This window comes from Lepisosteus oculatus, chromosome 27 (assembly GCF_040954835.1).
Source record: "Lepisosteus oculatus isolate fLepOcu1 chromosome 27, fLepOcu1.hap2, whole genome shotgun sequence".
Taxonomy (NCBI): domain Eukaryota; kingdom Metazoa; phylum Chordata; class Actinopteri; order Semionotiformes; family Lepisosteidae; genus Lepisosteus; species Lepisosteus oculatus.
In genome coordinates this window covers 6,558,762-6,572,078 of record NC_090722.1, presented here as the reverse complement: position 1 = coordinate 6,572,078, position 13,317 = coordinate 6,558,762, and the positions used below count along the sequence as shown (strand labels likewise).

The 13,317-nt window shown below is 63.8% G+C and overlaps 1 protein-coding gene across 2 annotated transcripts; it reads right to left on the bottom strand.

The window, feature by feature from the left end:
* Window positions 1-581: 581 nt before the first annotated feature.
* On the bottom strand, window positions 582-13,226 carry adar (adenosine deaminase RNA specific). 2 transcript variants are annotated; one of them, XM_069185238.1, is made up of 15 exons: window positions 12,989-13,226; window positions 7,211-9,005; window positions 6,949-7,129; window positions 6,158-6,309; window positions 5,917-6,058; window positions 5,593-5,822; window positions 5,362-5,515; window positions 5,102-5,270; window positions 4,704-4,797; window positions 3,830-3,943; window positions 3,326-3,456; window positions 3,034-3,216; window positions 2,804-2,916; window positions 2,181-2,308; window positions 582-2,064 (listed from the first exon to the last, which is right to left on the bottom strand). In XM_069185238.1, the coding sequence occupies exons 1-15, from the start codon at window positions 13,164-13,166 to the stop codon at window positions 1,812-1,814; spliced, it is 4,017 nt and encodes a 1,338-aa protein (XP_069041339.1). In that variant the 5' UTR covers window positions 13,167-13,226; the 3' UTR covers window positions 582-1,811. The 2 variants fall into 2 exon arrangements, with proteins under 2 accessions (XP_069041339.1, XP_069041340.1); XM_069185239.1 differs by lacking the exon at window positions 12,989-13,226 and adding an exon at window positions 9,738-10,204.
* Between the last annotated feature and the right edge of the window lie 91 nt (window positions 13,227-13,317).

The window sequence follows — 13,317 nt, the reverse complement described above, 5'->3', positions numbered from 1 at the left end:
CCAGTGCCATCGGGGAGGATGACATCACTCCCAGCCTCTCCCCCGTCTCAGCCGGCTGGTGAAACTGGGGTCCCTGCTGTCCTCTCAGGCTGGGGGGGGGTTCCGCAGCTCTTCCTCGGACCCAGGGGACCCCAGTCCTGGTGCTGAGGGCCAGCGTGTCCGAGCAAACAGCAGCAAGAGCAAACTGACTCATGGAAACTGGACAGTGTGGACAGAGAGGTGGGTGTGGACAGACCCGGGCAGGTGGAGAGAGAGGCGAGTTTGGACAGAGAGGTGAGTGTGGACAGACCCGGGCAGGTGGACAGAGAGGTGAGTGTGGACAGAGAGGCGAGTGTGGACAGACCCGGGCAGGTGGACAGAGAGGTGGGTGTGGACAGACCCGGGCAGGTGGACAGAGAGGTGGGTGTGGACAGACCCGGGCAGGTGGACAGAGAGGCGGGTGTGGACAGACCCGGGCAGGTGGACAGAGAGGCAGGTGGACAGACCCCTAGTGGCAGTGCTGCTCCTGCAGCAGCTGAGTGCCTCCGCCCAGGCCAGCTCCCCACCCTCCTCCCGGAACAAAGACCAGGCCAAACCCACGCTCCTGCCAAACCTTTTTATTAAAAACAGAACACAGCAGACGCTCACAGGCCCGGGATCGAGCCGCGATGAAAACAAAACAAAGACCGCGCTTAAACCGAGCGCCCCAGTCTGCCGCGCGCAGGAACAGGAATGAACACGCAGCCCAACGCCCCTGGCGCCGATTTCGGAAAATTAAAACCAACAGGAGATAAAACCCAGAGACATGGCTTCCTAAAACCAAGTCTTAATAAACTCGTGACGCCTGCGAGCTGGGCGCCACTCGACTGACCCCCGCAGGGACACCAGCGAGCTGGAACGGGAGACGCGGACGAAACCGAGCTGTCCGTTTCTTCTCTGCACACCGTGGCCGCCGATATCGGGTCGGTATCAGGCCGGCGGAGAGGCGCCTGGAGTGGTCATCACCGAGGCGGGCAGCGGCCATCGACGACTGTGCCGGCCCCTGCTGCCACAGGCCAGTCGGTCCCATGATTCCCCTGCCCAGCCGCCCTCCTGCCTCTGTGCCGCTTCACCGACCTCCATCTTCGCCGCAGGGGTACAGAGTTGAAAGGGTTAAGCCAGCAACGCCCCCCCCCCCCCCAACAGAAGCCCCACGCCCCCCCCGTGTCTCCCGTCCAGCTCATTGCCCCTTCAGTAAACCCCCACTAACCTGATCGTACCGTTTACTGGTAAAGAACATCTGAATTTAACCAATAACCTCTAGAACGCGTCGAGGAACAAGAACCCATTGTCTGCCCCGGTTCGGACCCCGGGGTCCGGTTCGCTCAGCGGGGCAGAGCCGGCCCGGATCCGCGCCGACCAGCTCTCTGTGAGGCACTTTGACTGGCTGGGTGGCCTGGGGAAGATCCCAGCGGAACGCCACTCGAGCCGAGCCGAGCCGAGAGGGGGGCCGGCCGACGGGCGCGACTCCTGCCCCTCGCCCCGCAGAGCAGGGCGGCGCGGGGGAGGGCCACGCACACGCCGGCCGGGACGCCGCGCCGGAGATCGGGCTCGAGCCGCAGCCCGGACACGGGGAGCCGCTGGGCGAGAGTCCGGTCGGCACAGCAGTGAGACCGCGGGGAACACCGCCCTCCCCCCCCCCCCAGCAGAGCCACGCCACGCCACGCCACGCGTCCCACCATCCCCCGCTCCATGACGCAGGGGCTCCTGGGAGCCGGGGGTTAGAAATGCCCGCTGCGGTCTGAGCGGATCACGCGCCCGGCGGCCCCCCCCCGGCCCCCCCTCCCCGGCCCCTAGCCCTCGGCGCAGTGGCTGTCGCACACGAAGCTCTTCTCCTCCAGCGGCTTGTTGATCCAGGTGCCGTAGCCCATGGCCTGCAGCGCCGAGAAGAACTGGGTCTTGGCCCGCTGGAAGTCGCGGGCGGCCAGCTTGGCGTCTCCGTAGGCGGACAGCGCCAGGAGCTCGGCCCGCCCGGCCCGCTGGCACAGCGCCTGGAACAGCCGGAACAGGCTGCTCTTGGAGGCCTGGGACGTCTCCAGCTTCGGCCTGGGGCAGCGGGGGGAGAAGAGAGCAGGACGACAACGTCAGGGCTCCGCGCTGTAGGGGGCCGGTTTCCTGTGGGGCCCCCAGGCCCGGCTCGGCCCGACCCAGCCCACACCTACCCGTCCTGTTTGCCCTTGGTTCCGTCCAGAACCTCCACGCTCTGCCCGTCCGCCAGGCTCCAGTTCACACTGGACTCCTTCGTCTTGCCGGTGTGGCGCGTGGAGTCGTACACACTGACACGGCCCACCTGCAGAGAGAGAGCGCACACTGAACTGGGAATCTGTGTTCTGTGGAGTATGGAGTGTGTAGCACGTGATGAGTAGAGTTTGTGTATTGTGCGAGTAGGGTGTGTGTAGCGCATGATGAGTAGAGTTTGTGTATTGTGTGTAGCACAGGGTGGGTAGAGTTTGTGTTCTGTGGAGTATGGAGTGTGTAGCACGTGATGAGTAGAGTTTGTGTATTGTGTGAGTAGGGTGTGTGTAGCGCACGATGAGTAGAGTTTGTGTATTGTGTGTGTAGCACAGGGTGGGTAGAGTTTGTGTTCTGTGGAGTATGGAGTGTGTAGTGCATGATGAGTAGAGTTTGTGTATTGTGTGAGTAGGGTGTGTGTAGCACATGGTGAGTAGAGTTTGTGTACTGTGTGAGTAGGGTGTGAGTAGAGTTTGTGTACTGTGCGAGTAGGGTGTGAGTAGAGTTTGTGTACTGTGCGAGTAGGGAGGGTGTAGCGCGTGTGCAGCCGTACCTCAGGGTGGTTGAGTCTGAAGGGAGGCGGGAGGCTCTTGGTGAACTCGTCTCCGTCTCTGGCCAGGCGGCAGCACACCGCGCGCGTCAGGTGACCGTGGCTGTACAGGTACCCTGCAGGGACAAACAGAGCCGCTCTGAGCCGGGGGTCTCTGACCTCCTCCGAGTCACCTGCTCCCCTCTATCTCCCCCTCCTCCCCTCCTCTTCCTCTCCTCCCTCCCCCTCCTCACCCAGGGTGACTGTGCTGAGGTAGACGGGCTCGATGAAGTGGCTCAGCAGCGCCCCCTGCAGGCCCAGCACGTTCCAGCGCAGGATCTTGTCGCTGCAGCTCATGGTGCGGAGCCGCTCGCCGTGCTGGATCCCGTCCCACGTCGGCACGATGTCGCTGGACTCCACCGGGATCGTGCCCTCCCCTGTCGGAGCCGGAGAGGGGAGAGAGCTCAGGGTTAACATGGACTGGAGAGACTGGGGGAGGAGGGGGAGGAAGAGGCGGGAGACACAGGGAGAAGGAGCGCGCCTCACCGTTCTCCACCTTGGTGCGGAGCTTGCCCTGCTTGGAGTTCTCGAAGAGGGGCTGGTGGCCGGCGCCCACCCCGGCCGCGGACTCGCTGCACGACTTGTCGAACAGAGCGCCGTCCCCGCAGGGGGCCGTGCTGAGGCAGGGAGAGACCGAACACCACTGTTAACCTCCCGCCCCCCTGCGCACAGGGGGGTGAGACAAGTCAGGCGACTTGAGATCTCCATGACACAGGCCTGCAGCTGGCGGTAACACCTGGAGTGGATCAGACTGCTGTGCACTGGGAGTCTGACTGACAGCTCTGTAACACCTGGAGTGGATCAGACTGCTGTGCACTGGGAGTCTGACTGACAGCACTGTAACACCTGGAGTGGATCAGAGTGCTGTGCACTGGGAGTCTGACACCAGTGTAAAACCTGGAGTGGGTCAGACCGCAATGTATCTGGGGTGTGACTGACAACACTGAAGCCTGACCAGCTCCTGGTGCTCGTGCGTGTGGGAGCGCTTACCTGATGTACAGGTGAAACGTGATGCCGGGTTTGAGCCGCAGCTTCCCTCCCTCAGCCGGCTCAAAGATACTGTCCTGGGACTCCAGGCCCTTCATCAGCTCGCTGTACAGAAACCTGGGAGGCAGAGGGGGAGGTGGTCATCGTGCGCACTGCGCAGCCAGAGGAAGCACAGGCGAGAGAGACCGCAGCGGCAGGAGGGGTCGATACGCAGAGAGAGACGACACAGGAGAGGAGACGGCCCTGGCTCTCTCCCTCTCCCTTCACTTCCCTCCATCCCCCTCCCTCCCTCCCTCTCTCTCTCTCTCCAGGGCACAGGAGTCATTCCTGCACTGTGAAGGACACCAGGACGCAGGAAGAAACTGCACACTGGCTCCTGGCTCCCGATTCACACAACACACAGTTTAACACTCCTGACTACTGGTCACTACAGACCCCAGGACACTGTCAGTAAGAGAGGGGTGTGGACCCTGGTGTCCTGACTACTGGTCACTACAGACCCCAGGACACTGTCAGTAAGAGTGGGGTGTGGACCCTGGTGTCCTGACTACTGGTCACTACAGACCCCAGGACACTGTCAGTAAGAGAGGGGTGTGGACCCTGGTGTCCTGACTACTGGTCACTACAGACCCCAGGACACTGTCAGTAAGAGTGGGGTGTGGACCCTGGTGTCCTGACTACTGGTCACTACAGGCCCCAGGACACTGTCAGTAAGAGTGGGGTGCTGACCCTGGTGTCCTGACTAAACTCACTCTGGCCTGAACATCTTGGTGAAGCTTTTTGGGATGAAAAGGGTTGTGTATTTTCTAGCTCACTACATAACTAAACATCTGCCCATCTACACAAACAATGGAGTATTCATCACTCAAGTCTTTACCTGATGAAGCCTCTTCTGGAGATGATTTCTGCATGGCAGTCATTAACTGTGTCCCCTTTAAGGCTCAGCTCCTCACCTTTAACACAGCGGTTTCCTAGCAACAAAGAAGCCAAATACTCAGTTAGCATTTACATCACAACTGCCATCATCAGAGCTGTAGAGTAACTGTAGAGACACTCAGTCCAGCTCCTCTGTATCTTCACATGAACACTCCTTCATCATCATCAGAGCTGGAGAGTCACTGTAGAGACACTCAGTCTAGCTCCTCTGTATCTTCACATGAACACTCCTTCATCATCATCAGAGCTGGAGAGTCACTGTACAGACACTCAGTCCAGCTCCTCTGTATCGTCACATGAACACTCCTTCATCATCATCTGTCCCTCCCTCTCACTCACCGGTGCCCAGGCTGACCACAGTGCCCAGGCTGTCTCCCTTCTTCATGACGATGGTGGCCAGTATCTTGCGTCCCAGCAGGCTGTGCTGTATCCTGGCAGTCAGGGCGTTAAACCGCTGGTGGCTGAGCATGGCCAGCTGGTCGTGGAGGGTGCTGCCGGTGAGCGGGAGCTGGGGGGAGACGGGGGGGGGGGGGGGTCAGCCTGCGCCGGACGGGGCCGCGCACGGGGCCGGACGGCGAGCGGCGGGCGAGGGAGCGCACCTCGGGGGCGAACTCTCCGGTGCGCGCGGCCCTCTCGGCCTCCCCGATGAGCACGCGCAGCGCGGCGTCGGCGGCCTCCTGCTTCCCCTGCTTCTTACTGCTGGCGCTGACCGCGGGGAACCAGCGCCCCCCCACCTTCGCCTGGTACGTGAACCTGCAGGACAGGAGAGGTCAGCGCCCGCCATCGCCGCCCCCGGCCCCGCGCCCCGGCGCCCGGCGCCCCCTCCTCACCGCGGCTCGTGCGGCGGCCCGGACTGCTCCACCAGCTTGATCTCGGCGGCGAAGCCCTTGGAGCGCGCGTACTCCAGCAGGCCGCTGATGGCGTTCTTGTTCAGGTGGTTGATGAGGTCGCCCACGCCGGCCGCGTGCGCGGCCTCCAGCTCCGCCACGGTCAGGGGGGGCAGGGAGGGGCCGGGCGGCAGGCTGGGGGCGCCGTCCTCGGGCGCGAAACTGAGCTGCGGCTGTGGGGGGGGGGGAGAGAGAGGTGACCGACCGCGGGCTGGGCGGAGGCACGGCGTGGGGGGCGCGTGTGCGCGTGGGGGCGGGTCGCCGTACCTTGCTGGGTGCCAGCCCGCGTTTCCCATCACCCATCAGCTCCTTCACGGCCACCTCCGCCGCCAGCTGCTTCGCCAGCTTCTTGCTGTTGGCCACAGCCGGCGGGAAGACGTGGTCCCCCACTTTCACCTGGAATGTAAACCTGAGCGAGAGACAGGAGGGGGTGGGGGGCGCGGATTAACACATGCACGCTGCACCCCAGCCCGAGAGGGGCTGACGGACAGGAATGACTCGGGGTTACCTGGGGTCGTGAGCAGGCCCCTGCTGGGCAACGGTGAGGAACTCGCAGGGGTGCCCCGATTTCTGCCCGTATTCCATCAGCATGCTGACCGGGTTCTTGCCCCCCGGCAACGAGCGAGAGACCGCCTCTGCCGAGCCCTCTGGAGCAGTGTACTGTAACAAAGGGAAGACATGGTCATACAGGGCGTCTTATGCCCTCTGTATCCACTACAGTGTCATGGTGGGTCCCTTGGTCCCTTACCCCTAGCTCTCCCAACCCTTTCTCTTTTTCTCTGTACTTGCCACGCTCTCGCACACTGTACTCACTGTGGTGTGAGCAGTGGGATCAGTGAGGGCCACGCTCTCGCACACTGTACTCACTGTGGTGTGAGCGGTGGGATCAGTGAGGGCCACGCTCTCGCACACTGTACTCACTGTGGTGTGAGCGGTGGGATCAGTGTGGGCCACGCTCTCGCACACTGTACTCACTGTGGTGTGAGCGGTGGGATCAGTGAGGGCCACGCTCTCGCACACTGTACTCACTGTGGTGTGAGCGGTGGGATCAGTGAGGGCCACGCTCTCGCACACTGTACTCACTGTGGTGTGAGCGGTGGGATCAGTGAGGGCCACGCTCTCGCACACTGTACTCACTGTGGTGTGAGCGGTGGGATCAGTGAGGGCCACGCTCTCACACACTATACTCACTGTGGTGTGAGCGGTGGGATCGGTGTGGGCCACGCTCTCGCACACTGTACTCACTGTGGTGTGAGCGGTGGGATCAGTGTGGGCCACGCTCTCGCACACTGTACTCACTGTGGAGAGAGACGTGAGACTCTGGGTGTCCATGGCCTCCGAGCTCATTTCCTCTCCCCCCTCCAGCTCTCTCAGCAGGACCTTCAGGGCTTCGGCCGCCGCCTCCTTCTTCGCGGTCTTTTTACTGGACGCCTCCGAGACGGGGAACTTCCTGCTTCCCAGCACCACCTGCATCTTGAACCTGGGGGCGGGGAACGAGAGGTTGCCGTCCCGCTGCGCGCAGGCCGCGGCCCGACGGGACGGCGCGGCGGCCCGTACTGACCTGGGGTCGTGCGAGGGCCCGCTCTGCTCCAGCAGCAGGAAGTCGCAGCTGTCGCCCGTGTGCTGGGCGAACTCCATCAGCCCGCTGACCGGGTTCTTCGACTGGACCTCCTGCAGCTTCTGCAGGGCGCTGGGCCCCCGGTCCTGCGTCACGGGGCCCGGCCCGCTCATGGCGTTCAGGAACTCGGGGATCTCATCCGACGCCCACTGCCCGTTCTCCTCCACGGGGTACCCCCCCCGAGACAGGGGGGACGCGGGGGCGGAGCCGGCTGGTTCCGGTTTGACCTCCGGCTGCCCCCCGTTCCCCACCCCCGCCTCCCCGTCTCCTCCCGGGAGCCCCCCCGCCCCGCGGACCGGCTCCAAGCCGCCGGGCGGGAAAGCGCCGATCACGCCCCCCTGGGAGCCCTCCTGGTCTTCCCCGCCTCCCGGTCCCGATCCCAGAACCCCCCGCGCCTGGGACTGCGCCACTTTCCGGTGGCGCCCCATCCGCTCCCTCTTCCGGGCGCTCAGGTCCCAGACGGGCTGCGCGCCGTCGCTGTGGCGGGTGACGTCGCCCTGCTGCTCCATGGCGTACAGCGAGGGGTTCACCTGCTTGGCGGTCCTGAAGCCCAGGTGCTTGGAGATCCCGAGGGCGCTGGCCGGGCCCGCCTCGTACAGGTACTGGCAGATCCGCTCCCTGGTGTCCGACATGCTGGCCTCCTCCTCCTCCTCCTCCTCCTCCTCCTCGGCGCCTCTCTCGGCCCCGCCCTCGCAGACGGCTTCGACGCTCGCCCCCCCCCCGCCGGCTCCTCCCTCGCGGCCGGGGTCCGCCTCCTGCTCCGCCCGCCCGCCTCCCGATCCCGGCCCTTCCCGGAAAGCCCCGCCTGCCGAGCGCTCCGGTTCTCCGGGCTCCTCTCCCCCGCCCTCCGAGTCCGAGTCGGAATCCTCCGGGGAGCTCCCGCCTTCCTCTTCCTCACCGGCCGCTTTCCCCTCCTGGTCTTCCTCTTCCTCCCTCGCGCCCTCCTCCTCTCCTCTCTGCCCTCCTCCTCCTCCTCCTCCTCCTCCCTCTCGGCACAAGCTCCAGAGGGGCGGGGTCACCCCCTGTTTGTGGGCGCGCCCCTCCCTCTCGAGGGCGTACAGCGCCTTGTTGACGCTCTTCTTCGGGAGGCGCAGCCTCTTGGCGAGCAGCCGGGCGTGAGCGGTCTCCCCGGGGCCCAGCGCCCCCAGGCCCTGCAGGACCGCGGCGCGGGCGCGACACTCGCCCCCGGCGCCCAGCTCCTGGAACCTGGAGGAGAGGGCGTCGACGGGGTCCTGCCGGGCCCGCCTCTGGGCGTAGCTCTGCTCCCAGCCCCTAGGGTTCTGGTTCTGGTTCTGGCTCCGGCCCGGCAGCCGGAATGGGGCGCAGCCGTAAGCCGGAGCGTACGAGCCCCCCCTGTACCGGGGTGGGCCCCTGAAGCCGGGGTGCTGGCCGGGGTAGCCGGCGGGGTACCCGAAACCGAGGCGCGCTGGGCCGGGCTGGGCCTGGCAGAACCGGGGGGCCTCGGGGTTCTGGCCGGTGAGGAACTGGACCTGCTGCTGCCGGAAGTCCGGGGGGGCGCCGCCGCGGGGGCCGGCGAAGGGCGGCGGGGCGGGGGGGCCCGTGGGGGGGGGCTGGAGGGGGCGAAGGGGATGCAGGGGAGGGCGGCGGGACAGAGGCTGGCGCGGTGCTCTGGCACGGCCACCTCCTGCGCTCATAGCGCGCCGGGAGGGCCGGGCGGGGGGGCGCTGTCCGCGCTGCCAGCGAGGGTGGGGGCCACTCCGGCTCGGGCCCCGAGCACCTGGGGAGGGAGGAGAGGGGGGCGTTAGTGCTGCCCTGGGGGCCAGACCCTCCCCCCACACCGAGCCAGCCAGCAGGACCGGCGCCAGAATCCCGCACCGGAGACGGAGACCCATACTCCCCCAGTGAGCCCCCCGGGCTGGCTCTCGGCCGTCAGTCTGTCTCTAATCGCACCCCAACCTTTTCCCGGCACGTAGAGGAGTCTCCCCACTTCTGCCCCTCCAAACCGGGAGCAACGAGTCCAACAAAACCGACCGGCGCCCCTGAACCAGGACTATGAAAAATACAGCTTTTACACGTTCAATGCCGGCAAACGATGCGCTGAAAAGATTCAATTAAATCAATTAGCTGACGAGGGCGCGAGCCCCTCGCATCACGCTAACGCCGGGCGACAGCGCGCGCCGTGACTCACGGCTCAGCTAATCGGAGCGGAGCCGCAGCGGCAGCGCGAGGGGCTCTGCCGGGACGCCCGAGCGCCTGAAGGGGGATGACGTGACCCCCGTCCCCCGATTTAATTTAAGATCAGATCACTTTATCAGCCCTGTACAAGTCCTTGCATTAGGAATCCGCCTTTTTCGCATTTAACAAACACGAAAAGACAGAGAGGAGAGCAGCCTGCCCTGTCTCTCCTGGAAGAACTCCGACAGCTGGGAGATCTGATGCTTCGCCAACAACCGGGCTGCACTGAACCCTACTGAACCCCACTCAACCCCGCTCTGCGTTACTGACTTACGGTGAACACCGACAGCCGACCGGCGGCTCAGGAACTTCGTCTAAAAACGCGTCTGGAGCCCTCGGCTGCCCGGCGGAGTGAGATGACACCGGTGATCAGTGACCCGTCAGCAGAAATTCAAAGACGCCTTCCGGAGCTGCGGGGGAAACCGATCCCGTCCTTGGCTCTCCCCGAGAGTCCGTGGGGACGGACCGTCACGGCGAGCAGCTTCAACTTTAAAACCCGACGTCTCTGCCGAACCGGCACCTCTCCTCCCCGCTGTGATGAGAGAGAGATCCGTGCAGCCCGGGTCTCTGCTGCACCCGGAGCCCAGCCGCGATCGCGCGTGTCTGGCGCGGAGGGGGAAGGAGCGCGAGCCTCTCGCTGCAATCTCGGCGCCTGTCCTCGCTCCGGTTTCGGTTTCCTTTCTCCGCACGAGCGCTCCGATTCCATGAAGCCGGCGCTGTGCCCGCGCGGCGCCGCCAGGGGGACCCCGACCCCCACACGCGCGCCCGCCCCGCGCCACACAAACCGAATAAACCGACCCCCCCCCGACAGCGCGTCGACACCGGCTGGTCCGGACGTGTCCGTCTTCTTGTTGTTGTTCTGACACGCCGGGTCGGAGCCGAGCTGGCAACGTGTAGGAACTCAAGCCACTGACTCCCTGTCAGGGTCCGAGAGCAGCAGGGCTACCGAGCTGTGGCTCTGAACCCACAGAGGAACCGGGCCGCTCCAGTCAGAACAGCACACTGCAGAGAGACTGTGGGTCTCAGAGAGGAACTGGGCCTCTCCAGTCAGAACAGCACACTGCAGAGAGACTGTGGGTCTCAGAGAGGAACCAGACCTCTCCAGTCAGAACAGCACACTGCAGAGAGACTGTGGGTCTCAGAGAGGAACCAGACCTCTCCAGTCAGAACAGCACACTGCAGAGAGACTGTGGGTCTCAGAGAGGAACTGGGCCTCTCCAGTCAGAACAGCACACTGCAGAGAGACTGTGGGTCTCAGAGAGGAACCGGGCCTCTCCAGTCAGAACAGCACACTGCAGAGAGACTGTGGGTCTCAGAGAGGAACCAGACCTCTCCAGTCAGAACAGCACACTGCAGAGAGACTGTGGGTCTCAGAGAGGAACCGGGCCTCTCCAGTCAGAACAGCACACTGCAGAGAGACTGTGGGTCTCAGAGAGGAACCGGACCTCTCCAGTCAGAACAGCACACTGCAGAGAGACTGTGGGTCTCAGAGAGGAACCGGGCCTCTCCAGTCAGAACAGCACACTGCAGAGAGACTGTGGGTCTCAGAGAGGAACCGGGCCTCTCCAGTCAGAACAGCACACTGCAGAGAGACTGTGGGTCTCAGAGAGGAACCGGGCCGCTCCAGTCAGAACAGCACACTGTAGAGAGACTGTGGGTCCCAGAGAGGAACCGGGCCGCTCCAGTCAGAACAGCACACTGCAGAGAGACTGTGGGTCTCAGAGAGGAACCGGGCCTCTCCAGTCAGAACACGAGAGGGTGAGAGGAGGACTTGCAGGGAGGTGAGATCCTAAGAGATACAGACAGCTTTACCCCCAGAACAAACTGGGACACAGGGAAACCAGGACAGGCACTGAGAACAGTGGTGCACACGACAATTAAACTGGACTGGACTGGTTATAAAGCAAAGGGGCCACTCGGCCTGTCCAGCCCGTTGGGTCGTTAGTAGTCAATTGATCTCAGGATCTGTTCCATGCTCCCACCACCCTCCGTGTAAAGTAGTGCCTCCTGCCCTGATTGGAGGATCTCAACCAGCTGTTTCTGGAAAGAATCCAGGGTACCAGCTTCAAGCACACAGCTGAGCAGCCTGTTCCACGCCCCCACCACCCTTTGTGTAAAGCAGTGCCTCCTGTCCTTGGCTTTAAATGCTCTTCCCCGTAGTTCCTGCCTGTCTCCCCTGGCTTGTGGTCCGATCAGGCAGGAGGAATCGGTGGGTGAAAGAGCCAGGGGTGTCTGGTACTGCCCACGGAGGCCCAGCTGCGTGAGGCCCGGACACTGACCAGCGAGACCCAGACTGGCCCGACCCTGCCCGCCGCACACCCGCACCCTGCTATCTGGGGTCACACGTCCTGCGTGTCCAAGAGAACCAGCAGGGCAGCAGGACGGGTCCAGGGAGCTCCCAGTGTACAGGACCATACCCCACAGCCCGTCTGCTCCGGACCGGACATGACCCGAATCAAGGAGGCACGACTGTGGCGGTGGCCCTGCGGGGTACCCAGAGTGCTGTGCGGCGTGTCCGGAGCGTGGCGGAAGGCCGTCTGGGCGGATCTGTCCAGTTCGATGGCCAGAAGAACAAGAGGTGACACACTGAAACCTCGCACTGCCCGCCTCTGCGGTCATCTCTGCAGCACTGCCTGTCTCCTAACTGGCTTCCAGCCTCAGAATAATCTGGTCCCTCGGCAGCCCTGAACGGCTCTGTGCTGCGCTCACTGTCCCCACTGCTGCAGACTGACCCTCCTGCTTCGACTCCTGGATGTTTTGGCTTAATTTTTCCTCTGACCTTTTACCGTGTTTTTCTGTCTCTCTTCATCGCTATGCACGGCGTCAGTGGGCTTGGAAAGGGACTTGATAAACAACATGTTATTACTATTCCTGGTGTTGTTGTTGTCATTAAGAGAGGCTGACAGCCTGACTCGTGTGCGGGGCGGACAAGGACGAACACGTCCGGGAGACGCACCGGCGTCCTTCTCCTGCGGTCCCCAGAGACAGCTCTGCGGGACAGGAGAAGTGTGCTCGCCTGCAGCCCGCTCTGCACAGCCCGAGCCGGTACAATACCGTCCTGGGCCAAGCCGTGCCAGACCACCCCGCAACGATACCACCCTGTGCAGCGCCAGCAGCGCGCTGAAACTACTGTGCATGCTGAACCACTGATGTCCCGACATCCAGCGACACCGGCAGGACCGGCCCTAGCGCCTGCAGAGCTCCGACTCGCGATCACACGCCCCCCGATGCCTCTAATTCTCACACGCACAGATGCACAGCCAGTATCGGCTCCGACCGACCCCCCCCCTCAGCGCGACCCGGGACCCCTGCCTCTTCCGCCTCCAGCCCACTCTCGCCAGCCTTCACTCCACGCACCCCGAACGTCATGTCGCGATACCACAGGCGGGTCGTGAGCGGCTGGGGGCCACATCTCCCGGCGCAGACCAACTGGGCTCGCCGCCGTCCCCGGCCCGACTCCCCGACACCAGCCACGCGTGTCTCCGCGAACACCCACCCGGGGCGAACGAGAAAGGCGCTCCCTACCTGCAGATGGATTAAGGGGTTTGGCAGTGCAGCTCAGGCTCCGCAGAGTGTTGTGGGCTCCACCGCCTCGCCGTCGGAAAACAGGAAGAGCGGCGCGATGACGTCGAAAACAGGCGACGGATTGGTTGAGGGGAGAGGAGGGGTAGAAGCCTGTGAAGGGGGGTGTAGGCTCAGACATCTGGGGGCAGCCTCGATGTGCAGGGCCAGTGTGTGTGAGTGTGAGTGCTCGGCAGTGAGTGTGTCAGCGTGTCAGTGCGTCAGGCAGTGTGAGTGTGTCAGTGTGTGTGCGTCAGTGTGTCAGTGTGTGTGTCATTGTGACAGTGTGAGTG